Source organism: Nothobranchius furzeri, chromosome 3, assembly GCF_043380555.1.
Source record: "Nothobranchius furzeri strain GRZ-AD chromosome 3, NfurGRZ-RIMD1, whole genome shotgun sequence".
Classification (NCBI taxonomy): domain Eukaryota; kingdom Metazoa; phylum Chordata; class Actinopteri; order Cyprinodontiformes; family Nothobranchiidae; genus Nothobranchius; species Nothobranchius furzeri.
In genome coordinates this window covers 79,656,666-79,682,527 of record NC_091743.1, presented here as the reverse complement: position 1 = coordinate 79,682,527, position 25,862 = coordinate 79,656,666, and the positions used below count along the sequence as shown (strand labels likewise).

At 43.5% G+C, this 25,862-nt stretch overlaps 1 protein-coding gene across 14 annotated transcripts in view; it reads right to left on the bottom strand.

The window, feature by feature from the left end:
* Positions 1 to 1,090: 1,090 nt before the first annotated feature.
* Positions 1,091 to 25,862, bottom strand: part of ablim2 (actin binding LIM protein family, member 2) — a 111,435-nt gene continuing 86,663 nt past the window's right edge. For 4 of the 14 annotated variants that reach the window (XM_070549576.1, XM_070549577.1, XM_070549578.1 and 1 more), the window contains 11 exons: positions 25,329 to 25,446; positions 24,503 to 24,712; positions 23,898 to 23,969; positions 19,495 to 19,602; positions 15,934 to 15,987; positions 13,919 to 13,956; positions 13,651 to 13,759; positions 13,512 to 13,570; positions 5,297 to 5,357; positions 3,276 to 3,473; positions 1,091 to 1,237 (listed from right to left, as the gene is read on the bottom strand). In XM_070549576.1, coding sequence (XP_070405677.1) covers positions 3,322 to 3,473; positions 5,297 to 5,357; positions 13,512 to 13,570; positions 13,651 to 13,759; positions 13,919 to 13,956; positions 15,934 to 15,987; positions 19,495 to 19,602; positions 23,898 to 23,969; positions 24,503 to 24,712; positions 25,329 to 25,446 — 981 coding nt within the window. In that variant the 3' untranslated portion in view covers positions 1,091 to 1,237; positions 3,276 to 3,321. The remainder of the gene's footprint in view (positions 1,238 to 3,275; positions 3,474 to 5,296; positions 5,358 to 13,511; positions 13,571 to 13,650; positions 13,760 to 13,918; positions 13,957 to 15,933; positions 15,988 to 19,494; positions 19,603 to 23,897; positions 23,970 to 24,502; positions 24,713 to 25,328; positions 25,447 to 25,862) is intronic. The other 10 variants (XM_054735650.2, XM_054735651.2, XM_054735653.2 and 7 more) reach the window with 7 other exon arrangements.

Genomic DNA, 25,862 nt, shown 5'->3' with positions numbered 1-25,862 from the left:
GTTTTGATAAAACGTCAACACTGATGGCCTCACGTTTTAATGATTGTTCCAGGCTAAACTGTAAATGTCTAAAATAAAGTCATAATAGTTCATTTGAAAGCTGACGTTTGTCTTTTCTAACTTGGCTGGTTCCAAACACACACAGGGTCACACAGAGGGAATAAAACTAACAGAAAATTCTGATTTGTTTCCTTTGGATGTTTATGTGAAGATGACGAGGGAAAAAAAGTTTAGATGTTGAAAAAAAGTCCAAATATTTACCCCCAAAAACCAAAAGAACGGTAAGAATAAAGTCAAGATGTCAAAATGAAAGGTTTGTAATATTCTTCATGACTGAAACTTTTTCTGTAAATAATAATCATCTGTCGTCACATCTTGACTTTATTCTACTGTTAAAATTTTCCAAACGTTCTGACTTAAAGCTGAGAAACAAAAATATACATTTTTTACTGAGTGACCCTAACTCATTCTGCTACACGCTGTTTTCCTTATTTGTGTTAATTATGAGGGTTTTTTAAGACATTTAACTAAAAGTATTTTTGTTATGCATTAAAATTAGATAAGCTCTGTGAACACCAGTAGCTTATGAGGAGGTGTTTGTGATGGTTCCTGAAGGATGGACTGGTTTTCCTGCTCTTTGGCCTTTACATGCTTAACAGGTGATAAATTCTGCAGGTTCACAAAAGTAAAGGTGTCAAAACCAAAAAGATGAACCTAGAGGCGACTGCAGCACTATGATGACTCAGCATTCAGAAAAGACAAACTAGAGACACAAGTCCATCGAGACCTGTTTGACAGCCTGCACAAAAATGAGAAAAAGCAGTTTTTACTTTTTGTAGTCGGGGTTTACAGAAGCATCGGGGCAGGAGTTGGGCAGATGCAAAGCCTTATGGGAGGCGAGGAGCATAAACACAGGCCATGCAAACACAGCTCCTCGTCCTCCTCTGTCAGGCTGCTGGGCAAACATTCAGTCCAAAAAGCTGGAGATGAGCCCTGGTGGTGTGAAAATGTCCCCACGCAGCGTCACAGGTGGACAGGAAGGGCGTTGGTGCATACGGGTTGCTGAGACTTTCTCCTTCCTTGCAGGTTGCTGTTGAGATGTTTGCTGCGACTGTTTTACGTTCTAAAAAAGGCGAGCCTTCTTCTTCATGTCGTTCTTCTTCCACAGAGCCAAGCGGTCAAACTGATCCAGAGTCATGCCAAAAACCTGGTGGAACTCCTCTGGAGACAGATGTCTCTGGGGACGTGAAACAAGGCAGACAGAGACAGTCTCATTACAGCCGCCGCCCATGGAACAAAGAACACAGAGAAAACAGACACGAACCCTCTAGGTCAAACCTTTTCACCCGGCCTCCCAACTTGATAAGCTTGAGTCTGTCAAGCTTATCAAGTTTGCAGACGACACCACAGTCATCGTACTCAGCTCTGACAGGGGTGAGTCTGCCTACAGAAAGAAGGTGGAACGGCTGGTGTCCTGGTGCAGCCACAAAAACCTGGTGTTAAACACCCAGATGACAGTGGAGGCTGTTGTGGACTTTAGGAGGGACACAGTCCCTCTCCCCCCATAACCCTGTTCGACACCCCCATCACAATGGTGGACTCATGTCACTTCCTGGGCACCGCCATCACTCAGGACCTCAAGTGAGAGCCCATCATCACCTCTGTCATTAAAAAGGCCCAGCAGATGATCAACTTCCTGAGACAGCTGAAGAAAATCAACCTGCCAGCACAGTTGATGAGTCAGTTCAACACCGCAGTCATCGAGTCGATCCTCACCTCCTCAATCACCGTGTGGTGCGCTGGAGCTACCATCAGGGACAAGAAGAGGCTGCAGCGTGTCGTACGCTCTGCTGAGAAGGTCACTGGCTGCAAACACCCCTCCATACAGCACCTGTACACCTCCAGGACACTGAGGCGTGCAGGTCGGATCACAGCAGACCTGCCTCACCCTGGACACCGTCTTTTTGACTTGCTCCCGTCCGGCAGGAGGCTCAGATCCATATGGACCGGAACCTTTCGCTACAAGAACAGTTTCTTCCTCTCTGCAGTCGGACTCATGAGCGAAAATCGTAGAACTTTCCATTCCAGCTGCTTTGTTCCAGTCACATGACCCTGTGTTGTGTTTGCACCTGAACTGACCCGCTCTGACCAGAACTGACTTGTATAAAGAAGCTGCTTCTCTAATTATTGCCTCCCTATATTATTATCGTTTCATTGGGGCGACGGTGGCACAGGAGTTTAGTGCTCGCCCCGTAATCGGAAGGTTGCAGGTTCGAGCCTCGCTCAGTCTGTCGCTGTCGTTGTGTCCTTGGGCAAGATACTTAACCCACGTTGCCTGCTGGTGGTGGTGGTCGGAGGGACCGGTGGCGCCAGTGCTCGGTAGCCTCGCCTCTGTCAGTGCACCCCAGGGCAGCTGTGGCTACATCGTAGCTCATCCCCACCAGTGTGTGAATGGGTGAATGACTGATTGTGTTGTAAAGCGCCTTGGGGGGTTCCAGGACTCTAGAAGGCGCTATATCAAATACAGGCCATTTACCATTTAATTCTAACTTTTGCTTATCATTTATCTTTTCTTGCACCAAGTACCGCAGCAATTTCCTAATGTTGTGGTTTCTCGCACATATGGCTATAAAACCTTCTGGCGGCCCGGCGCCAACCCTCTGTGCCCTAACGTCCCCCAACTGGGGGACTTTGAAGTTTAGCAGCAAAATTAATGTCCTAAACATCAATAATTGTTTAGGTTCTCCAAACATTTGAAACTACAATAAAAACAGTTTAGATGGGGAAAAAAAGCCATTTTAAATATTAACTAATTAAAATACAATAATACTCAGGCCCTTCAACAAATTTAGTTGAGGACCCCTGCTCTAGTGTCACGGGCCACCAAGCATGTCCTGAGCTGCTGTGTGAAACCTTCACAACAGAAAAGCTCAGGTCTAGACTCGGAGGTCCATCTACACATCCAGGGTGCGGAACGCTGTCTAAAGGACATTAATGTTCATGTTTTCGACAGAGAAAATGAATGACCCTATGAAATCATCTTTGTTGACCTGAATGACACACGATGGGTTGTAGGCCTGCTCTGGAAGCCATGTCCACCTCTAATAAATATTAAAATAGATATATTTAAAATAGTGAGAAGCTTTGCCTGACACTCCTCTTTCACCTGCTTTAGCCACCAGTCCACTGGACCCACACCAGAACGTCCTGCCAGTCCCAGTTTGAAGGTTTCGTAGGTTAATGATCTACAGACAGAGCAGGACACCAGAGCTCACCTCCAGTCGGGTGCGATCCACGTCTCTGGGAAGCTTCACTTTCGCTCTATGGGTCACGGCCAACACTTCGTAGGGGTAGACCTGGCACAAGGAGGGGCATTGTGGGACATTTATCAGTCGGTGTAACCATTAAACCAATGGAACCAAGTTTGCTAATGATGCTTAAGTTTATTTTTATAGAAACTCTTACCTTGTACTCTGAGTGGGAGAGAGAGAGACAGAAAATGTTAATCTGGTGAAACAATTAAGTTTAATTTGAATTACAGATATGTTATTATAACTGTAATTACACCTTAGGAATCTCATCCAACAGTTTCAAAAAGCATTAAGAATGATTGCTCTGAACACACACACACACACACACACACACACACACACACACACACACACACACACACGCACACACACACACACACACTTGTAAACACTATGCAGCTGGAAACATGACATCACTTCTGCTGTAACTAATCTACAGTCAGAGTAGCGATGCTCTGAAAGCTCACTCACTGTATCACACACACGCACACACACACACACACACACACACACACACACACACACACACACACACACACACACACACACACGATCACATACACACACGCACACACGCACACACACACACACACACACACACACACACACACACACACACACGATCACATACAACACACTCAACTTTAGACTGAGCTAATGCCATCATCCAGTCATACAAGTGAAAATTCTGTTTTGGGGGTTCAGGATGAGTCAGGACGTAAAGTTTCCTTCAGTTTTTTTAAAGACACCATGAAGATGTGCAGACCTGAGGTCAGTGGCTTCCTGAGCAACCGTCGTTTAGAGAAATGGAGTTTAGAAAACTCAGCACTGACGCGTTTAGTCAGAGAGCTGCATCAGCTCTGATGTGATGAATTTCACATGAACTCACTGACATAAATATAATCGACGCATGACACAATTATTTTCTCAGAATTCTGCTTTATTTACACGCATAAACATCACAATGTAGCACTTCCTGTGAATCCAGGGTCTAACAGGAAGTTCTTTATAGGACAGCTGGAAAATCTGTGGGATGTAAGTAACCTTCACACTAACAACGGTCCATTCTAGAAACATTTTAGCACATCAGAAATAGACTTTGCCCTCGAGTCATCTCTGAACAGCTGTTAGCTCATCAGTGCAGGAAGGAAGAATAGTCTATTTCTCTGAACAGAGGCTGCTCAGTGAGTAGAAAATATTCAACCAGTACCTCACTGGAATACGTGTTTCTAAGCTGGGTTAACGATTGTCGTGTTTGCCAGATCAGCTGTAAAAGTAGACTAGACAAGATTTCATGCATTCACGTTTTAACTACTGAGCAAAGTCAGAATAACTAATGAAGAAATACACGCTCACACCTAATTCTGTTAAAGTAGTTTGTTTTCAGTATTTAAGCAGACCAAATGTAAATTTGATATTTAAAATGCCTTTTAGTTATTTATTTCAATGTCATACTATGCAATTTTTTCATATTTTTAAATCATTTTACTGAGCCAGTAAGTGCTCTAAAGACCCTTTACAGGGTTATTGAACTGCTCAGCCCCCTCCATCCTCTGTGGCTAGAATACCACACTTGCAACTTCTGAGTATCTGGACCGGTCCCTGTTAGTCAACAGTAAAGTGGCTAGCTGACTTGTTAGCGCTGCATTCTGCTTCCAGCACATTTCCTGCATGTTTTAGATCATGACCACAGCAGATTTGTTTGACTTATTGAAGCATCACTCCTGCAGACACTAATGAAGGCTGGGGAGACGTTTCAACTGTTAGAATAAAACAGACGAACGCACAGCGATGCTACGGGTTTCACTAATGGTGAATTAATAACGGACTCTAGGGGGTGCTAAATGCAAACCAAAACCAGATAGTTTTACTTTAGGAAAATAACCCACATCAACCTGTCCTTCTGAATGACTGAATATTGGAAAACAATGCTTGTTATTTTTAAATGAGATGAGATAAGATGAAAAGCTGATGTTCAGTCTCACCTCTCATGCCCCCCCAGCTCTGGGAGTCTGGGTCCACCTCATCCTCCACCATCTCGGCAGCCTGAAAGAACACGTAGAACACAAACATCCAACACTAGTCAGCATCATCCAGATCACAGAAACAGTACGATCAATGGAAAGAGACGCACCAATGAGTGAGAGGACGTCTGTTTTATATTTGTCTGTCAAAATGACCCCTGATGAGTTTATTTCTGCTTTCTTTTGCCGTAAAAGTCAAACCCAAATGTCCTGTAATGGCAATCAACTACTGCAAAATATGTTCAGTATTTCAGAAATTAAATAAATGTTTATTAAAAAGCTAACATTCAGGATGATAAAAAACAACTACAATTGTATTGACAATAACTTCAATGTACCATTAAATTATAAATTGTGTACATTTAGAATGCTTTATAGCACAAATCTAATTGGAAGTTTAAAATCAAACAACAAAAATCACTTTAACTTTAATCTGACTCCAGCCCAATAGAGCTAGATTGTTTATTGTTTATTGTGCTATTTGGATCCCCATTAACTTCCACAGCAGCGGTTGCTAATCTTCCTGGGGTCCATGTTCAAAATACAAAATACATTTAACAATACAAATAATTAGAACAGTATAAACTAGAAAAATTTGCATTTCTTGCAGAAATACTGTTTGAATGCTGGATAGCTGAAACTGTAAGCTGAAGCTGCTGAACAGCTGAACTGACGCTGAAACTAAGCAAAACTGTCAAAATGAGCTGAATGTATTGAAAGATGTAGAAGCAAAAAGCACCAACAACCAAGTAAAGCACAAAAAGTAAGTGAATAATAGAGAAAAATAATCCAAAACAGTTATTCGTGAGCTGTAGTAAAGATGCTGTCATGTTCTTTTACTTTTATCACCTGGAACCAAAAGGTTGTTTGTTTATTTTCATAAAACTGTCAGAAATAAATTCCAGCTCACCTTTTACAGCTTATTATTTGGAGTCTAGATGGCGGCCACCTCTAACCCACCTGAGCTAACACACACATACCATAATTCTGTCAGATTTACAGTAACTGACGAACAGCGAGGTGCTGATTAGCTAACAGATGCTTAGCATTAATGTCTGACATCATTTTCTCTACATTAATGTCTGACATCATTTTCTCATGTTCATCTACAATTCAAGATGGCCAGCATAAGATGTGTCAACAGATCTTCAAAGATTTTACAGTTTTTAGGTCTAAATTTATATCTAGTGAGATTTATTCACTAGATAAACACTAAGAACCAACAGAAGATTCACCCACAACAGCTTTAACTTCATCATTTTACAGCACGTCCACGTGGCAGGGGTGAGGAGTGAGCACCATCTCACCCCTGTCACGTGGACGACAAGGGATAAACCATCAACCCTGCTCATTGGTCAACTTTCCTGGCAGGGTCACCCATGAGGACAGTGGGAGGGTTAATAAATTCTAATTTGGAACCTCAAAGATGTGCATATAATCCAGGACTGATGTCCTTTTAACTGTGGACATGACTTTTCCTGTTCCAACAGCTTTTTACTTTGACGGGACTCTAGACTGTGTCAACAACAATAAGTGGATCAGCAAGTGAGCAACAACTTAATATATTCTGTGTCATGAATGGATCTCCTGTTCTTCCTCAGCCTGCCCTTTATCCATCAACAAACACAGATGGAAACCAGACTAAACACCCCGAGGTCCTGATAATTAACTGGAAGCTTCTCCGTGCAGTGAGAAGCCCTGGCTGACCTCCATGTAACGCAAAACTAAAAACCTACAAGAAAAACACAAGCAAGCTGATTTCTATGAACGACAGAAACATTTAATCAGTTTAAAAGCCATGAACTAGTTTCCTGTGTTGATCAGTGGAGTGTGTATGTGTGAATCCTTCACAACAAAACCATTCAGGTTGAAGATCATATACTGAGAAAATACACCACCACCAAGGGCGTCAGTTTGTTTTCAGAATTGCTGGGGACAATAACCATACACTTGAGTGGGGTTTAAAAATTGCTGGGGACAATAAAGTAGGCTAGCACAGGGGTCGGCGGCTCTGGAGCCGCATGCGGCTCTTCCATCCGGCTCTCTGTGTTTGTAAAATAATGAATGGATATTTAAATAAAATGCTTTATATTTTACTGCATTAATTTTACATCTGTATGCTAATTCTACATGTAAAGATTGTCTGCGTAAACCTGAACAGGTCCAACCCGGTCTTACTGTGAGACCGGGTTGACGCGTCACGCTTGTGCGTAATCATATAGGTGCTTTATGAGCTGAAGAGGATGTAAGATTCTGGGATTCTCCTCAGACGGCTCCTGGATGTGTCGCCACATTGGAGACAGGAACAAGCGCTATTCAGCCAAAGTTTCATCATCAGGGAACATTTTCTAAGTGACAAGTCTCTCTGAGAGACCGGGTTTGGAAAACACTCGCTTCAGTGGGAGGAACCTTCCCACATGCGCTCTGGGTGGCTCTGGGGTTAATCAAGTTTAATTGTTTCTCTTTGCAACAATCTTCACAAGAAGGCAAAACAGTTAAACGTCAGGTTACAGATATTTCCATTTGACTTTTTATTTTGACAGATGAACTCAAGGATGTTGCTTGGTTTGAAAGAATCATCCCGACGCACACTGATGCACATGGATGAGCTGACATTTTAATCGTTGACGCACATCGCGGAGGTAAAATATTCCCATCAGAACACCAGAGCTTTATACTGGACACTGTGTTCAGCGTGGCTCGGAGCGCCCACGGTGGACAGTGAGCTGAAGATCTGAGGGGTTCGCAGCGCAGAACCACGGTGCATGCGATGATTTCCTCCCACTGAAACAGTCTGGAAACCCGGTCTCTCTGAGGGATGGGTCACTTGGAAAAATGTTCCTTTTATGAAATTATGAAACTGGCTGAACAGCGCTTGTTCCCGTCTCTAATATGGAGTCGCATGACGCGTAGAGACATTTGATCACGCACAAAGTTTATGTGGAGCAGAAGCGGTCGGGCCACGGCAGGTGAAACGTTCCTAGCCTACATGAAGGGAAACAGTTTAATTGTAACATTAATACGTTACTGGACACGCTGGTCTGGTTGGTTAGACCAGTGTTTGAAGTGGAAAACACACACACACACACACACCAATTAAAATAATGCTGATAGCGTGGACTAGAAGACAGGTGATGGTTTACGTATTTAAATGATGATCAGGCTGCTGTAGAATGTAATCTCCATCCACATCCAGACACAATTATCCTCTATTCTTTCTCTAGTTGCTCTGCTCTTGTCTGGGCTGATCAGCTGACGGTGCGCGCGACGCACCTAACTAGCGGCTGATGCACATTTTACGCATTTGGAGAGGTGGGCTGGATGCTTTGCGTTTACTGGAAGATGGTCCACTTAACGCACGGGTGTAGACTACATATTAATGACAAATGAATGAAAATTAAATTGTGAGTTTTTACTTCATATTTTATAAATAAAAAGGACGGGGGAACACATTTATGATGTCTTTTTAAACTAAATTTTCTAGCGCGACCTGCCTGCTTCACTTTAGTCACTGCTTATTAAGGTCCGTCCAAAATTACCGTGGGAAACGGGTAATAATGGCTCTTTGATGGGAATAGGTTGCCGACCCCTGGTATAAGATCTGAGCTGGTAAAACAAAAATCCTCATCAGCAGGCGTTTTTGAAAGTGGGGGGGACACAGCTACCGATCACAAATTTTGCCAGGGACATGTCCCCGGCGTCCCCGGTTAAAATGACGCCTATGACCACCACTAGGTGGTCCGAAACACCAGGGCCCTCATTTATCAATCCTACTTACAAACAGATCTGTGCATAGTTCGTGCGTAGGAACGATTTCACGCATGTAGTATTTACCAATTTATAATAATAATACATGTTATTTAAAAGCGCCTTTCAGAACACCCAAGGTCACTTGACAGAAAATACGGTCAGAAAATACATTAAAACAACAATAAAACCACAATAAAATGCAAAGAAGAAAAAACAAATAGAGAAACAGTTCAATAAAATCAGAGGTCATAGGCAGATTTAAACATATGTGTTTTGAGTTAGGTTTTGAAAAGGGTAAAACTGTCGATGTTCCTGATGTCTGGGGGGAGTGAGTTCCAGAGACGGGGAGCAGAGCGGCTGAAAGCTCTGCTCCCCATGGTAGTGAGACGGGCAGAAGGAACCGCAAGATGGGTGGAAGAAGAAGATCTGCGAGAATGGGAGGGAGTGTTAATACTTATAAGGTCTGAGATATATGGAGGAAGGTATGGAGGAGAATTTTGAAAATGGACCTGAATTTAACTGGGAGCCAGTGAAGCTGTTGGAGAACCGGGGTGATGTGGTGAAAGGAAGGGGTTTTGGTGATAATACGGGCTGCTGAATTCTGGACCAGTTGCAGTTTATAAAGGAGTTTGTTGGGGAGACCATAAAGAAGTGAATTGCAATAGTCGAGACGGGAGGTGACGAGGCTGTGGATGAGAATGTCGGCAGTGTGAGGGGTAAGGGAGGGGCGAAGATGGTTTATGGAATGTAGATGGAAGTATGCTGACCGAATTATGTTATTAATGTGAGCTTGAAAAGAAAGTGAGCTGTTGAGGATGACACCCAGACTCTTGAACTGAGGGGAGGGGGAATTTGTACTTATGCGTAGAAATGTTCCTAAATATAAGAACAGCTGTGACCATGCGTATGAACAGCATCTAGTGGTAGAACGGGGGAGCAGCAACACTAAAGGTCTCAGTCGTCCACATGTTCCTCATCCACAAATTATTCTACCCCAATAAATAATAATTTTGGTGGAAAAACAGCTGTGTCACATTATTGGTGCTAAAAGGCCCGTGACCGACGCAAATCTGACATTGTAGAATGGCTGATTTTGTGTTATTTTGTAATCACAAGTTTTACTCTTCATTTGGTGTTAATCATTTTTAATTTTTTTTCACTTTCCTGAAGTCCACCATCAACTCTACTGTCTTCTGTGTGTTAAGCGCCAGGTTATTGTTACTGCAGCAGGACACCAGCTGGTCCACCTCCCTCCTATATGCAGGCTGCAGGCTCATCACCATCCGTGATGAGCCTGATGAGGGTGGTGTTATCCGCAAACTTAATCAGTTTGATGGAGTCGTGGCTGGAGGTGCAGCAGTTGGTGTAGAGAGAGAAGAACAGTGGAGATAGCACACAGCCCTGTGGAGCTCCTGTGTTGGTAGTTTTGAAGTCCTATGTGGACTTCCCCAGCCGCAAGGATTGTCTATTGTCAGGAAGTCAGTGATCCACCTGCAGGTGGAGTCAGGTACGTTGAGCTGAACGAGCAGGTATGATGGTGTTGAATGCAGAGCTGAAGTCCACAAACGCGTCCTCCATGAGCATACTGATTTCCCTGAAGGAGATCTTCTGAAGCTATGTTGTGCAGGTTTACTGGTGATTCCCAAAATATCTAAAATTAGGATGGGAGGCAGATCTTTTAGCTATCAGGCTCCTCTCTGTGGAACCAGCTCCAAGCTTTAATCCGTGAGGTAGACACCTTGTCTACTTTTAAGACTAGGTTTAAAACATTTTTATTTGATAGGGCCTATGATTAAAATCTGATGTTAGCCCAGACCTGGACAAGTGGGGAAGTGGGAGGTGGAGTGTACAGTCAGTAAAGAAGACTCTCCCTTGCCCTGCCTCCAACATGCCTCCATCTGAAAGGCTAGGTTATCCAGAGTTATCTCTGTAGTTATGCTGCTATAGGCTTAGACTGCTGGAGGACATACTGACCACTTTCCACACTACAGATGGCTGCTTATACTGAGCCAGGATCCTCTGGGGCTTTCCTCCTGTTAAAAGGGAGTTTTCCTCTCCACTGTCGCTGCATGCTTGCTTAGTATGAGGATTGCTGTAAAGACTCTGACTGCAATCTGCCCAGTTCCTAGGAAACTTTTTGCTGATTGGCTTAATGAACTGAACCTAATTGGAATGTTTACTGTGTGAAGTCCCTTGAGACAACTCTTGTCGCGATTTGGCGCTATATAATAAAATGAATTGAACTGAATTTATTCGAACCCTTTGTGGAGAGACAGATATACCACACAAATCCGATTCCAGTTCACATTTTATTTCACAACTACGAGAACCCCCCCAGAACCTCATCTGCTCCCGCTCCCTGTTGTCAAGGTAACCAAACTGAATGACAGCTCAGAAGAAGCTGCACTCTCAGACAACATTTCCAAACATGACTAACTCCAAACAGAACGACTCTTTAAATGTAAATTGTAAATTACAACCCTTTACTCTACGATTTACCATATTAATTGTTTTATTTCTTCCTGATGGTAACCGCTCCTCTGTCCTCGTTTATAACCTCTGCAATTTGTTTGTTTCTTTTGCACTTTGGCAGCCAGTGTCTTGACCTCGCTGTCAAGAAAGTTTTTTGGGGGGAAAAACGCAGGAAATTCCTTCACATGCTGAGGATGTAGCGTGACCAAATATGGTTGATTGAGGGCGTTTCTGTATATAAATGACTGAGAGTGGAGATAAGCACCTGGGTACACACAGGTGGGATTTATCATCAAACAATTGTGGAGGAGCATACGTAAGAGAGGCCACCGCTTGTTTCATAAATCAGGATTTCGACTGTTTTCTCGAACATTCTAAATTTCATTCGTAGAAAGGAAAATAGAGGACAGTTTCTACAAACTTTTGTTAAATGAGGGCCCAGGTGAGACCTTTTGACACAAAATACCTTTGCAACCCCCAAGTTACCAGCCTAGCTCAGTGACATCCAAAAGGCCTTCTGAGGCTTCTGCAGATGTTAGGCAAGGCAGCTATACATGGGAAATGTCATACATATATACAGAGGCAATTCAGTGTGCTTTCTATTAGTGAGAATAGCTCAAACATTAAAGTAAAGTAAACACACAATTAAAATACATAAATAAATTTAGATCTAATTTGTCACAACGTGCCGGTGAGTGAGGCAGATACCAGGATCCACATGCGGGTGAGGGAAGCAGGCAGGCAGACAAACTGGAACGAGTAACAGTCTTTAATGAGGAGAGCACGCAGGACAATGAAACAATGAACCAACCAGACAAAATGGACTAACAGGGTTTAAATCCAGGAGGAGCTGGGACCTTGGGTGATTGGGAGACGAGAGGCAGGTGGGAGCAGTTAACATGGACACAGGACTGAACAGAATGGGGAGACAGGACAGGGTGTGACAAAAATTCAGTTGAATAAGGCAAAGTTAAAGGGTGAGCAGTTACAGTGCAGAAGGTGCAGCATGAAAAACAGTCATTTAAAGGCTGATGAAAACATGAAGGATTAAAATTTTCATTTAAGAGTTACTAGAGTTGGGGCACATTTGAGGTCATGAGGAAGCTGATTCCATCTGTTTGCAGCATAGTGGCTAAAAGCAGCTTCACCCTGTTTGGTTCTGACCCGAGGTTCTACCAGGTGACTGTTTACTAAGGACCTCGGAGACCTGCTGGGCATAGATACCTAAAGGAGATCTGACATGTATTCAGGCCACATGCCATTGAGTGATTTATAAACTAGTAGAAGCACTTTGAAATTGATTCTGTAGTTTACTGGTAACCAGTGCAGGGATCTAACGTTTATTAATGTTCCATGCTCCAGAAACAGATTCACTCATTTTACAAGGAACTCCAAACCAAAGAAAGCTGTGATTATCACCGTGCTTCTGCCAGTAGTTTGCTGGTTGTTACACAACTGACACATTTATAAAACTCTGGTTTCTCATCATGAATCAGTGTCTGCGGTACGAAACCACGAAGACAAAGGATTGTCACACACTTTCTTTAAGCTGAATAAAACTGGTCTGATCTGAGCTTCAAAAAGCAGTTCAGTGGCCTAGTGGTAAAGTGTCCGCCCTGGGACGATCAGGGTTCAAATCCCTGTCGGGTCATACCAAAGACTGAAAAAAAAAGGGACCCAATGCCTCCCTGCTTAACGCTCAGCTGTAAGGGGTTGGATTGGGGGGGTTGAACCAACAAATGGTTCCCGAGCATGGCTGCATCTGCAGCTCACCGCTCCACATGGGAATGGGAATGTGGAGGTAAATTTTCACCACGTGTGTGTGTGTGTGTGTGTGTGTGTGTGTGTGTGTGTGTGTGTGTGTGTGTGTGTGTGTGTGTGTGTGTGTGTGTGTGTATACATACTTTAACTTAACTTTAGATATTTGTAGGAATCGCAAACGTTCCCCACTCACCTTGTAGATGCCGTTCCTTCCGTAGCCGGGTAGAGAAGCAGACTTGTTGTAGGGGAAATCTACAGAGATGCAAAGATAAGTATTTTATTTGTTTGATTTCGTAATGATTCATTAGGTGAGCTTGTGGACAGTTACTCACTAGGCTGGGAAGTGTCAGTGGGCAAACTGCAGGTGGATTTGCGGGGATCCAGATCTTCTGGAGCCATCTGACCATCAATCTCACCCTTCAAGATCATCCAACTAGTCCTCTACAGGGAGAAGGTCGAGGGAGAGAGAGGAAAAGCAAGGACAGAATAATGGAAAGATGTGATGAATGAAATGATGAATTAGTGAATTAGTGGATGAATTTACAGTATTTGCTGTGCTTCAGAGAGTGACTTGAAACAGCACAGACCACATGGACCCACCTTGCTATCATCACCATCCTGCCAGGATGTTCTAGAAGCTGTAAAACAGTCAGATGTTACATGAGGTCATAGGAAATGCACTGGATCACCTGCCTGTTAGCTGCACTCGCGCTAAACCAGCCCCGGGGCAGGATTCACCAGCTGTAGATGGAGACACTCATGCACAGTTCAAGAAAACCACCATAGTGTTTCTAAACTGGTGCTCACTTACTAAGACAACTAAAGCCTTCTTTACCAAAAAAACCTGCACTTATTATCTCATCAGGAGGGTTGTTGACTCCAACAGTCATGCAATTATGGTTCCTCCTTCATGTGCAGGCTTAAGTTTCTGCTCCAGGGATTAAGGTCCTGCAGTTAGTTTAAACACACTCATCAGGAAAGGGACACAGTGACTGAAACAGCGACCAATACTACACTAACAACACCAAACGGAGTGATTCATGTACCCAAACGATGCACACGGTGCACAAGGTGACAGCAACATCACTAAAAATGATGTAAAATGAGCTGGTGAGATGAGTGCAGGCATGCATGACCAGGGTGAGCAAAGGGTGCCTTGAAAACTCCACTCCCGTCCCAAACTGGTTGGTTTATCACAGCTAGTTTGGGAGAAGAGAATGGACATGATGTGCAAACCTGCTATCTTTATACTCAGATCTGACATGATTTGTTTAAGCAATGCACTTTAAAGCGTGGGTGGGCTGCTCTCTTCTTCGAGGGCCACTGTCCAGCATGTTTTAGTTGTTTCCTTGCTTAAACACACCTGATTTTAATCAGCAGGTGATTAACAGGGTTCTGCAGGGTCTGATATGCTGCTGAACAGGTTAACCAGGTGTGTTGAAGCAGGGAAACACCTAAAACATGCTGGATAGCAGCCCTCGAGGAAGAGAGTGGCCCACCCATGCTCTAAAGAGATTATCGCTCCAGTGAGTTCTCACAGATTGGTGCCTGAGACCTGGGGTTGTCAGCTTGAACTGAAGGCCCGTTGAGGTCCATAAAATGCGCCGTGTCAGGTCATTTCAAGTGCAGCTGCTGTCAGAGGAGGGTCATACTTTAGTGTCTCTGTGTTTATTTGTTTGTCTGTAACTAAATGTTAATGCAGAACCGCTCAGACAGTCTTCATTGAATGAACGTCTACAATATTTACAATCAGCCCAATTTAAGATCGCCGCCACAGCTAATCTACATCAGCAAATGCAAAAAAGGCTCTAACGAAGTCAGTTTTATGGGAGGTACAAATTGATGCGAAGGCAGCTGAGAGTCAGAGACTCCGAGTGACGTCAGATCCCAACAGGTCAGGTGATTTCACTGTAAACACACCATTACCGTCACTTTAAATGAACATCGTCTAACTCATTCACTGCCATTGCTGACTTGTTGTCAACTGCGTTTTTAAACGGGACGGCTTGGGAACGAGCTTGCGCACCTTGAGAAGAAACATCGTAGCTCGAACGTTGTGGGTCACGCGTCATGAACACGTCGTGATCATGAAGCAGACAATCCACGTATTAGAAGGTCGTTTTGGGACGCCGCTATGCCTAAAGCGAGGCGAAAACCGGACAAGCTTCTGCAGCACGCACTTTCACCATGGATTGTGAAGAACATAAAAAGCTAGAAACATGCTGGTTCTTCCTGACGTAAGACGTGAGTCTGCTCTTTCGTTTGGTAGTTTTGGAGAGTCGATGTTTTGAGACTCTTTAAAAAAAACTGTAAAAACGTTAAAAAACTCTGGCAGTCAGGGGCTTTCTGTTCAGGTAGCGGCTGGCAGTGAATGAGTTAAATTTTGATCAAACTGTTTGGTTTGAAAATCTATTTAGACTTATTTACTGTCAACAACTTTTCTATTTTATAAAACGCACACGTGCAGCACGCTACACCAGCTCTCAGCTCTCAGATGGATTGTCTAGTGGAAGAAAGGGAACCAGAGGAACATGAGATGTTTGACAGACACCATGCAACACATCATGCAGAGACCAGACCAGAGGAGGAAGTGTTAAACAGGAAGTGGACTGTACCATGCTGTCTGTAGATGGGGGGTTTTCTATAGATATTATCTTTGACCATAGTCTCTGAAGATGGGAACAGAGCAGCGGAAATGGAAGAAGCCAAGATGGGCAGAGGAGAGAGAGAGGGAGAGGGAATGGAGAAAGAGAGGCATGAGTTAGCAGTTTACTGAATGATGAGGTTTCTTGGAGCAAACAGGGAGGGGCAGTACAGGTCAGTTCAATTCAAGACATTTGTCATTTTTAATTATATCACATCAGAAAAATCCACATTTAATTGTGTCCATGCAACACAGTCAGAGTTTATAGAGGGAGGTTATTTAATTCATGGTAAAACCGTTCCCTGAGTAATAATGTTAATATCAGCATCACACTTATGTAATGCTGGAGGAAGTGTCTCCATAGAAGGAGGCTGACATGTTTTTCCCCTCATCTTATTATCAGACGGCCCTCACGGGCCTCGGACCAAGATACCAACTGTTGCACATTAAGACGGAAAAGAAACACGGCGCACAATAAAACAACACTCTTGTCATTTATCAGGCTTGAATCAGAGGCTGGCTGCGTCTGAAACACATTCACACAAAGCAGTGAAGACAAAGACTACGAAACCCATTAAGTGGATAATCGTTGGCTGTTTTCTCCACTTAATTCACTTCCAACATGAGGCCTTTTCGTCCCCATCGCATGACTGAAAGTGTTTTAGTGGATGGGAGCAACATGCTGAATTAACACAGAGTAATAAAGGACAGTGTTTAACTTTGGCTCCTGACCAGATGGATCACAGCTTCGTTCTAAGCGGTGACGTCTTCTGACAGCTCACGGCTCTTACAGAGGACTTGGTGTGAGTCAGTGAACACACCCGGGACTGGAGAATAAAGGAGTCCAGAAAACAGATAATAATCTAAAGGCTGGACACAAAGGGCCAACTGTAGCAGCACAAGGACATGTTTGAGTCTACACTGAAGGTTCAACATCTCGCAGGGCTGCAACTTTGAAATTGAAGGAAAATCTTCTCTTTTTTGGTGTAAATCAACATTTGTGTGCAACTTTCACGCTTTTGTCCAAGTCTCTTTTAAAGACATTCGGTCACTTTAGACTCTTATTGGGTGTTCAAATTTATTTGCAATTTTTCTTCATTTCATCTTAATTTTGCCACTCATCTTATCTACTGTTTTAATCAGCCACATCTAGGGATATCAGTAGCCAAAATCAGCCTCCTCCATAAGGAGGTCAAGTACAAACTTAGAGGCGAGGAGCTCTATCCTCTAGATGGAGCTCCAACTAGAGCCGCTGCGCCTCCTCATTAAAAGGAGCTGGAGTGGCTTTGGCATTGTCCGATTAGTCAAATAAAGCCTGGACCACACGGTGCGTTTTTTGGCCGTTCTACACACATCTCTCATAATCATGATTAAAATTGCGAACGTGAGGGTGATTTACAATTCTGTTAAGAAATGTATCCAAAAGCTGCCTCGTTACTCATATGAACTATCCGGGTGTGCAAATCTCGCCAGAAATGCTCTTTTCGGCACACCTGTTAAAATGCGCCCCACCAAAAAAATATAAATTATTCACAGACTGAGTCAGAGCAATAAAAGAAGTGTTCTTCTTCTTCAAGGCACTCGCAGAGTACAGACGCTTCTCTTTTTGCTCCCTTATCTTTTTGCCCCAAGGCTCTTTGTCCTGTCTGCCCACAGAGCGCTTCTCTGCATTTCCTCTGAAAAACCCTATTTTTAACCATGGATTTGATAAATTGGTCATTCAACATGATTGATAAGATTTTTTCAACAATGAGAACGGAGCAGAGGGCTCCCACATGTCCACAGGGGACACACCCGGTGGGATATATGCAGGATTCCTGGAAGGAGTGGAAGATCATATGCCTCTCCCAGCTGTCCATTGAGGATATCGAAGACGTGTGGATAATCAGCCTGATGATCACTGGATTTCTCCTGATTGGAGTGGGAGGATATCTGGTTTTCTGGAAATTTGGGAAGACGGGAGCGATTGGAGGGCGACCCGCACCCACGGAAAGCACCGTCCGTGTGGAGACTTCACAGACTGGGACGTTACTCGAGGTGAATCGTAAGCTGGACAATGTTCTAGCTGCGACACCGGTATTAGTGCGCAAAATGGATGTCATCTCGGTGAGGGTCGCTGGATGGTATGGATAAGTTTAAAAACCCAAATTGGCTTCACTGAAGGACTGGAATGATCAGTTTAAAGACTGAAGGCAGAGAGGCAAATATCTCAGCCTGACCCAAACAAAGTCTTGTTACCCGAATCTGACGCCCTGGTAGCCTTGAGAGGCTAGCAACAAATCCCCACGAAGGAATGCAGACAGATGCTGTGAAAACCCGACCTACACCCCCCCCGGATTGGTGGACTTCAGCCTGGCGAGGTCATCAACCTGCAGGAGTCAATGTGCTCTGCGCTTCTCCCGAGATCTCCCTCCCACCTGTGACTACAGTGGCTGAGCGCTGTAGATGGCTGCCCTCGCTGGGGAAACAGGATCCCAGCCAGGATCCCAGTTGTGTTGTCTGTTGCATATCTGTTTGAGGTGTTTTTTTTTGCAGAGCAAAGCTGCCCTCCTGGTGGGAGAGTAGCTTTGAAGTGCCTTTTTTTCCATCCTCCCGAATCAATTCCTCGTGTTACCCTCTTCTCTCTATTAAGGTAGCGCAACTCAGGGTTGCGAATGACCACAGTCACCAATTCTTGTCATGTGTCTTGCCCATGTATGTCTGATCTCTGAATTGTGTGTACTGAAACTCTAATTTCCCTCTGGGATTAATAAAGTATCTTTGATTTGATTGATTGTTAACGGCAGCGCAGTTTTCTTCTTTCAGCATAGTTGTTTTGATTAGCTGTCGGCTTTTAGTGACGTGCGCTTTTCAGGCGCGCGTGACATTAGCATGTCCTGCTAGTGAGACGTTGTGCAGTTTGGCTCTCTGATAGTTGGACCACCTTTCTAGAGCCCGTACAGTGTGACATGAGCAGCCTTGTGCTACGGCTGAGAAACGCACAGTGTGGTCTGAGCTTAAAATTGGTCGTTTCATCTCTAATCACCACTTGGTTTCATAATAATCCACTTCCTATCATAAGAAGCATCCCAGATGCCTTGGATGGCTCTGTTACTACTTTGTCTCACAGTTCTTTTAACCTTTAAAATTCCAGCTGCACAAGATTGAGGTCGTGCATCCCACGCAAGGAAATTGTAAATGGATTGAGATCATTTGGAAACTGCCATATGAATTTATTTCACAATTTATCACCACCAGCGAGAGCCCAGTGGGATCATGACTGGAATTTTAAAAAACTTCCTGTAAAAGCAAAGAAACATTTTGCTTTGTTTTGCTTCAGTTTGCAATTAACTGGAGCCACAGGGGCAGCTTTAAATGATGCACTTTTGTTTAGAAAATCTGCACTGAAAGCTTGTTTGAAAATGACCTCACAGCTTACCCTCTAAGTCGCCTCCACATTTGTCACCTTTCATGCCCGTCTTGGTAACAGAACGCACAAAGACACTGAAAAGGCCCAACGAGCTGAGCTGTGAGCAGAGATGCCATGGCCTACCTGGTATGTGGAAATGGCGTGGAGCAGCCACGTATGTAGAAGAAGATGAGGGTGATTTTCCGTCTGAGTAGGTGGACAAGCTGGGGGTACTTCGACCACTTTCACTTCCTCCAGAGTTAGAGATGGGGCCAAAAGGGGAGGGGGTGCAGGACAAACAGAGAATGTTAAGGTAGCTCACATAAGAAGATCTAATTATAATTATTTTGCCAGTGATTTGATTTATTATGTCTATTACGTGTAAATATCACTTCCTTCATCGACTACATTACCACAGTTATATATCTACATGCATGTAAACCAAGTAGAGGTTAGAGGGCAAACTGGGTAATGCAAGCAGGACCATTGGACCCAGCACCAGTTGGTTCCAAGGTGGGATCTGGTGTGGATGGACTGGTACGGATCTTTACTTTGTAAATCAGCATAAAGAAGGAGGTCAACGTGTGCAACACAATGATTCAAACTAAAAAGATTATTTTTTTAATTCAGCAAATCGCCTCTTGAATTCCATAAGTTTTCTTCAAGTTTCATCAGTAGAGAGTGTGGAGGACTGGGCTGTATTACAGTAGGGATGTCTTCATTATTACAAAAGCTTTCTCATCAATCTGGGGGTTGTTGGGGTCTTTTAGGAGCTGGAGGGGGAGGTGAATGATCTCTTAGCCTTCATCACACATCAGCCATTACCACTGAGAGTCAAACCACTTAGTCTGTTGGTGTCTGGGACAAAAACTAGGATCCACCTTACTGTTTCATCACAGAAAGACTGGGTGATGAGTCACTGACACCCTCACTGCCAAAAGTGATAAACACTCGGATCCAGAGTTTGGGGTAAGAAACACAGAGAGATTGCGTGTTATCTGATTACCCCACCCCCCCCCCCCCCCACCCCCCACCCCCCCAGAGACAAGAACCATGTGCAGCAATCTGGATGCAAGAGGATGAGATCACCGACCCACACAGAACAACTGAGCAGGTCTGCAAGACTCAATGATACATATGCATATACTAAAACACATACGTGTGCGCTCACGCACACACACAAACACACACACACACACACACACACACACACACACACACACACACACACACACACACACACACACACACACACACACTCACACACTCACAGGGGAAAAGGGATTTATCTGTGCACATTATGCAATGATGAGAACATTCTTTATCCAGAAAACAAGTGAATATGATTTTTACTGGACCTGTATGAGAATCTTAACTCAACGGTAACGTCTAAAGATCCTGATGCAAAAATTAACAGTGAGGTCATACTCTGTTGCATACCACTGCAGCTAGCAAGCACACACCCAACTGCAGACTGGCCCCTTTGGTCTGCTGCATCCCTACACTCCTCACCTCTAAAGGACTAGTGACACAACTTATCCAGTCTGTTATGGAAAAAAAACACCAAAAACCCATATACACTCCATTCATTTACATTAACTTTCATTTCTTTCCCCCCCCAAAAAATAAATAACTAGAAGATTTGCTAAAAACAGAACTGCCACACATATTTAAGTCTTTTTGTGAGGTGAAATCTGCTCATTTTATTTTAAAAATGCCAAAGTATGAAGATAAATCAGGTATGTTAAACTTCTGTGTAGTGGAGGGTGTTTGGTCTTTATTAAAGTGCAAAGTTGGGGGGGGGGGGGGGGGGGGATAGCTCATAACAACTGTCAGCATGAATGTGGAGGGTTGATGGTTTGCAGTCGAGTCAAATGTGGGACGGTCTGTCTGAAGGCTAAGGTTGAAATGAAGAAACAACAGAATAGTGATGCCAAAGACAGCGTTTCAGACGAAGGCAGACGTGAGCTGGGCACAAACAGACGCCTTTATGACATGAAATGTTTGCATTTCCTTGAGTATAGACTTCAAGACCTCCAGCTTGTAGCTTGCAGGAACCAAGTCTACTTTGCCTTGGCCCCTGAATGCCTAGCAACAGCCATGGGAGTAGGACTGAGCTTTGAAGGTAATCTGAATTGTATCCAGTATATGAAAATTACATGCTAAGTATTGTGTTTTACATTTAAAAGCTTTAGCGGGGTTGAATCTACTTACTTTTTCCTTCTCGAGCACTTTGATTTGTTCTTTTTTTTTGACTGTTTTCCTGACCTGTCTGTCTCTTATCTTACTGCATTTCCTCTAGGTCCTTCAGAAAAACTGCTTACGGAATATCCTACTTCTTCACCTCATGAGCAACTTTTGATTTAAGAATATCGCACGAAAAAAAGCCGAGTACGCAGTGCGTGAAGTCACCAGAGCACAGGTTCTGAACTCGGTGAAGCAGGGTCAGGTATGAATAAAAGACAGGAAGTGCCAGAGAATTTGAGCGGACATGAACAGTCGCGTTATTACATTTTTTGGGTGGCGTGATTTTAAGAGTGACATGCCGTGTGTGGGACACAGCTGCCTGGAGAGCATGAACAGTCAGTACTCTCCGTCTCCTCTCAACACTGCCGGTGTCGGTGCAGGATCTGCTCGGGTGCAGGATCGGCTCGGGGTCCTTCGACTGCCGATGACGTCACATTACTGCAAATCTACTCGGCTTTCATACATACGTTTTGGAAAGACATCAGCAACGAAAAAATGAATACAAGTCAATGGGGCTAAAGACGCTATTTTCTAATCTGCTTTGCCTTATGCCCTGAATCGCACATATTGTTTTACGGCAGTTTAAATGTAAAGTAATGATGGGTGTTTCGACCACGCCAGTCATGTACTTTGAGATTTATCACCTTGTCAAAGTTCGTAATTAGCATGACTACAAACTAGAAATCGGCACGTCGCACATATGACGTCACCACATAATCTCCTCTCCCCAAAGTAGCTGCTACTTACCACATGACCAGATTTACGGTGGTTCTCTCCTCCTGTGGGAAGTTTGCTGACCTTACAGCCATTTTCCCTCAGTTTTCTGTTTGGTTCGATGACGTCACTTTCGTGAAGCGCATTTGAAGCCCTGGACTTACTTTCACACCTAACCTAACCAAAACCTAATATAGCGTTTCCCCCCTCGAAAATAAGCACAGTCTTTAAAATTCACGGACATCATATGTGAAATCCATGACATATAACAAGCTGAAATAGAAAAAAGCGTTTTTAGCCCCGTTGACTTGCATTCATTTTTTTGTTCTTCCGGGGACCCATGGTCTGGAAGTAGATGGGTGTGACTAAGGCTCCCTATGGCAGGTCCAGTATTGCAGCAAAATTTTGCTCTGACTTCTGATCAGCGTCATCACGTTAGCTTGGCAGCAGGACACCAAGGTACGACTAGCACACATTCAGAGGGCTATCAGTGTGCAAGAGATCTTAAGATTTTAAGTAGCTTTGCACAAAGTTTGACCTAAACAACTATACCTCAATTGTTTCTCAACATAATTTAATTTGAAACTCTGACATGAAAGAATAAATAAGACTTACCTGTTAAAATCTGAAAAATTATGTCCATTTGTATTATTTTACCATGTAGTTACCGCATTTTCCGGACTATAAGTCGCTCTGGAGTATAAGTCGCATTTTGGGGGGAGATTTTATTATTTTTCTTACAAAATCTGAGACCAAGCATTTCACATTGCAAGACAAGTACCGGTAACAATAACAGAATAAACAACCAGGGTGCAGCAGCGCACCACCGTCTCCAGCAGAGGATGGCAGTGTTTCAAACTCTCCCAGCGGGTGGGGAGAGCTCATTCCTGGGCCGGAGCCGGCCCACAGCACCCCGCCACAGGCCGCAGTAGGTGATGGCGGTGTTTGAAACCCTCCCAGCGGGGCAGAGGTGCTGAAACCTGGACCGGAGCCAGCCCGCAGCAGCGCGGTATAGCCTACATAATTTGGTATATAAGTCACTCCGAAGTATAAGTCGCAGGACCAGCCAGACTATGAAAAAAAGTTGACTTATAGTTTGGAAAATACGGTATGTGTTTTAATGTGGTTCCTTTTTCAACAGAAACAGTGATTGTCCTTCATGTATCTATTCATCAGTCATTGTAAACATACAAATATTGTTTCTGACATTAAGTACTAAAACACCACCAAATACAGTCTGACACAAGACATGAAACTAGCTATCATTCAGGGAATACCACAGAGTATTTATGGTGTAAAGGCAGGCAAAATACTGGGTCAGCAATCTGAACAAACAAGCATGAAATAACCTTACAATGGATCAGCATCACGCTTAGTTCTATGCCAAGTTAAACCATGCACCACAACCACAAACACAAGTGAACAGGGCAAGCACAAGGAGGAAACCCAGTGGTCCTATGAATATACCTTGATGCATCCCATGAAACCCAACAACACCACAATACCAGACAACAACATCACAAAACCTCCTAACCATTCCATTGGGGAGAGGGGAGAAATAAACAAAAACAGTCTTCTGTCTTTACCGTTAGGAGGTGGTAAATTGAGGTGCAGGGCTGTCCTAGGTTTAGGATCAGGTAGAGGATCCGGACTGAACCCTGATGGGTGGGGGAAATGAAGGAACGAAGAGAAGATGAAGCAAGGGCCATCGGTTGGACAAGCTTTCTGAATGGGGTTGAACAGTCTGGTTTGTGATGGTGGTTTCAGAGATGTGTGATAATGAGAACAGCAGGAGCAGCTCCATGGCTTCCTAATCTACATAAACCTTGATGAGTGAAGCTACAGATCTACACTGCAAACCAAGAAAGATATTCTGTTTTCCATTATGGTTCACAAGGCTGTGGTGAACTGAGAGACCAACAGACTAAAAGTTTCCAGCACACGGTTAATTCGGTGTCTAACCACAGTCAATGCCAAGTGCAGTTAATTCGGTAGGTAGGTCACAGCAGACTCAAACAGAGTGGACTGGTATGTTGCTGCTTTGTTCAAACCCAGTTTAACAGTTTCGCGGTCTGTGGTACTGTTACAAAAGTTCAAGGATTCCCTTCCGTATTTTTTTTTTTGACCCACTAGCAGCAATGATTCCAGTTTATCACCACTGTCTGTATTTGTCTCCGACATGCTTTAATACCTCTGAAATAAGGGATGTAGTTGTGTTGCTGTAGCAGGGCCAGGGTGGTGGGGTTCAGCTGTAAAGTCAAGCTTGTGCTGCCACCTGAGGGTATGGGCGAGTACTTGCCAACACCACCACTACTTCCCTCAGCTCCAGCTGAAAAGTACACAGGGAGGGAGGAGGGATCCCTGGTCGAGGTGGAGGGACACTTAGCACCACCCTGATGGGCTATGGGTGCAGAAAGAGAATTGGAGTCACTAGCTAGGCAGCCAGATCTACCTGCAAGGTACACCTCTGGTCCTACATGTCCAATCAGATCCTATAAAACATCCCGAGTCACGGATGAAAGCTTTTACGTGTGGCTTGTCAGTTATTTACTCCTAAAAAATTAGGCTTAATAATAAAGACTTGGGCATAAGAGTCTTCTCATATTTAAGTTTTTGATCATTTTTTTATTCGTCCGTAGTAATTTATAGCTTTGTTATAAATGATCACTATAGAGTCACCTGATGAAAGACTGAGATGTTTTTGTACCTAGATTCTAGTTTATACACTTGTGGGTCAAAGTATTGAGAAACACTCAGATATTAAATTTCACAACTCTAACCATAGAAACGTCTAAAAAAAACTATGAAAAATCACTGAAGAGTATTTTTCTGAATTCCTTGTCAAGGCTGAAATTTGGTCAATGGTGGTAAATAATGTTTTATATCTGTCCACCAATCTAATTAAAATGTTCTGCCTTAGAAAAGGAATGATCAGTTTAAATAATCTTAGTTTCTGCATGTTTCTTAGAGGTTTAGAAACCACTAGTAGTATGTGACTTAGGGAGTGTGGTGTTTACCTGCTCGGCTGTAGTTCTGAGGGGAACGAGACGGGGTGTACCGCCCGAAACCCCCCAGGGAGCTGCTAGAGCTAGGGCTGGAGGGCCTGCGCTGACGTGGTGACCTCTCCCCATCACCCTGGATAAACAAACAAAGAGAAAGGGGGAAGGAGACTAAGATTTTGTCTCACATGGAAATATTGAGCCAGGATTTTGGAGATTATTACTTTTCCAAAAAAAAGTCCTAAAATAATAAATTAATCAAGTTGCAAAAAAACACAAAAAGGAATTACATGAACTGGAAAAAAGGGAAGTGGAGCCTGAAACAGACTGAAATGTGTACCAAATAAAAAAGAACATTAGTAAAGTGATACATTAGATTTTGCTGTTGTTTATCTGTGGTTGTATTTACTTGTTTATAAAACAGGGTTTTATTACATTGACACACTAAACCAGCAGAAAGGAATAGGACTGATTTTTTAATGATATGGTGTTAATGTAAAACAGCTACATCAAAAAACAATAAATACATTTCTAGTTTTTAAAGGAATAACA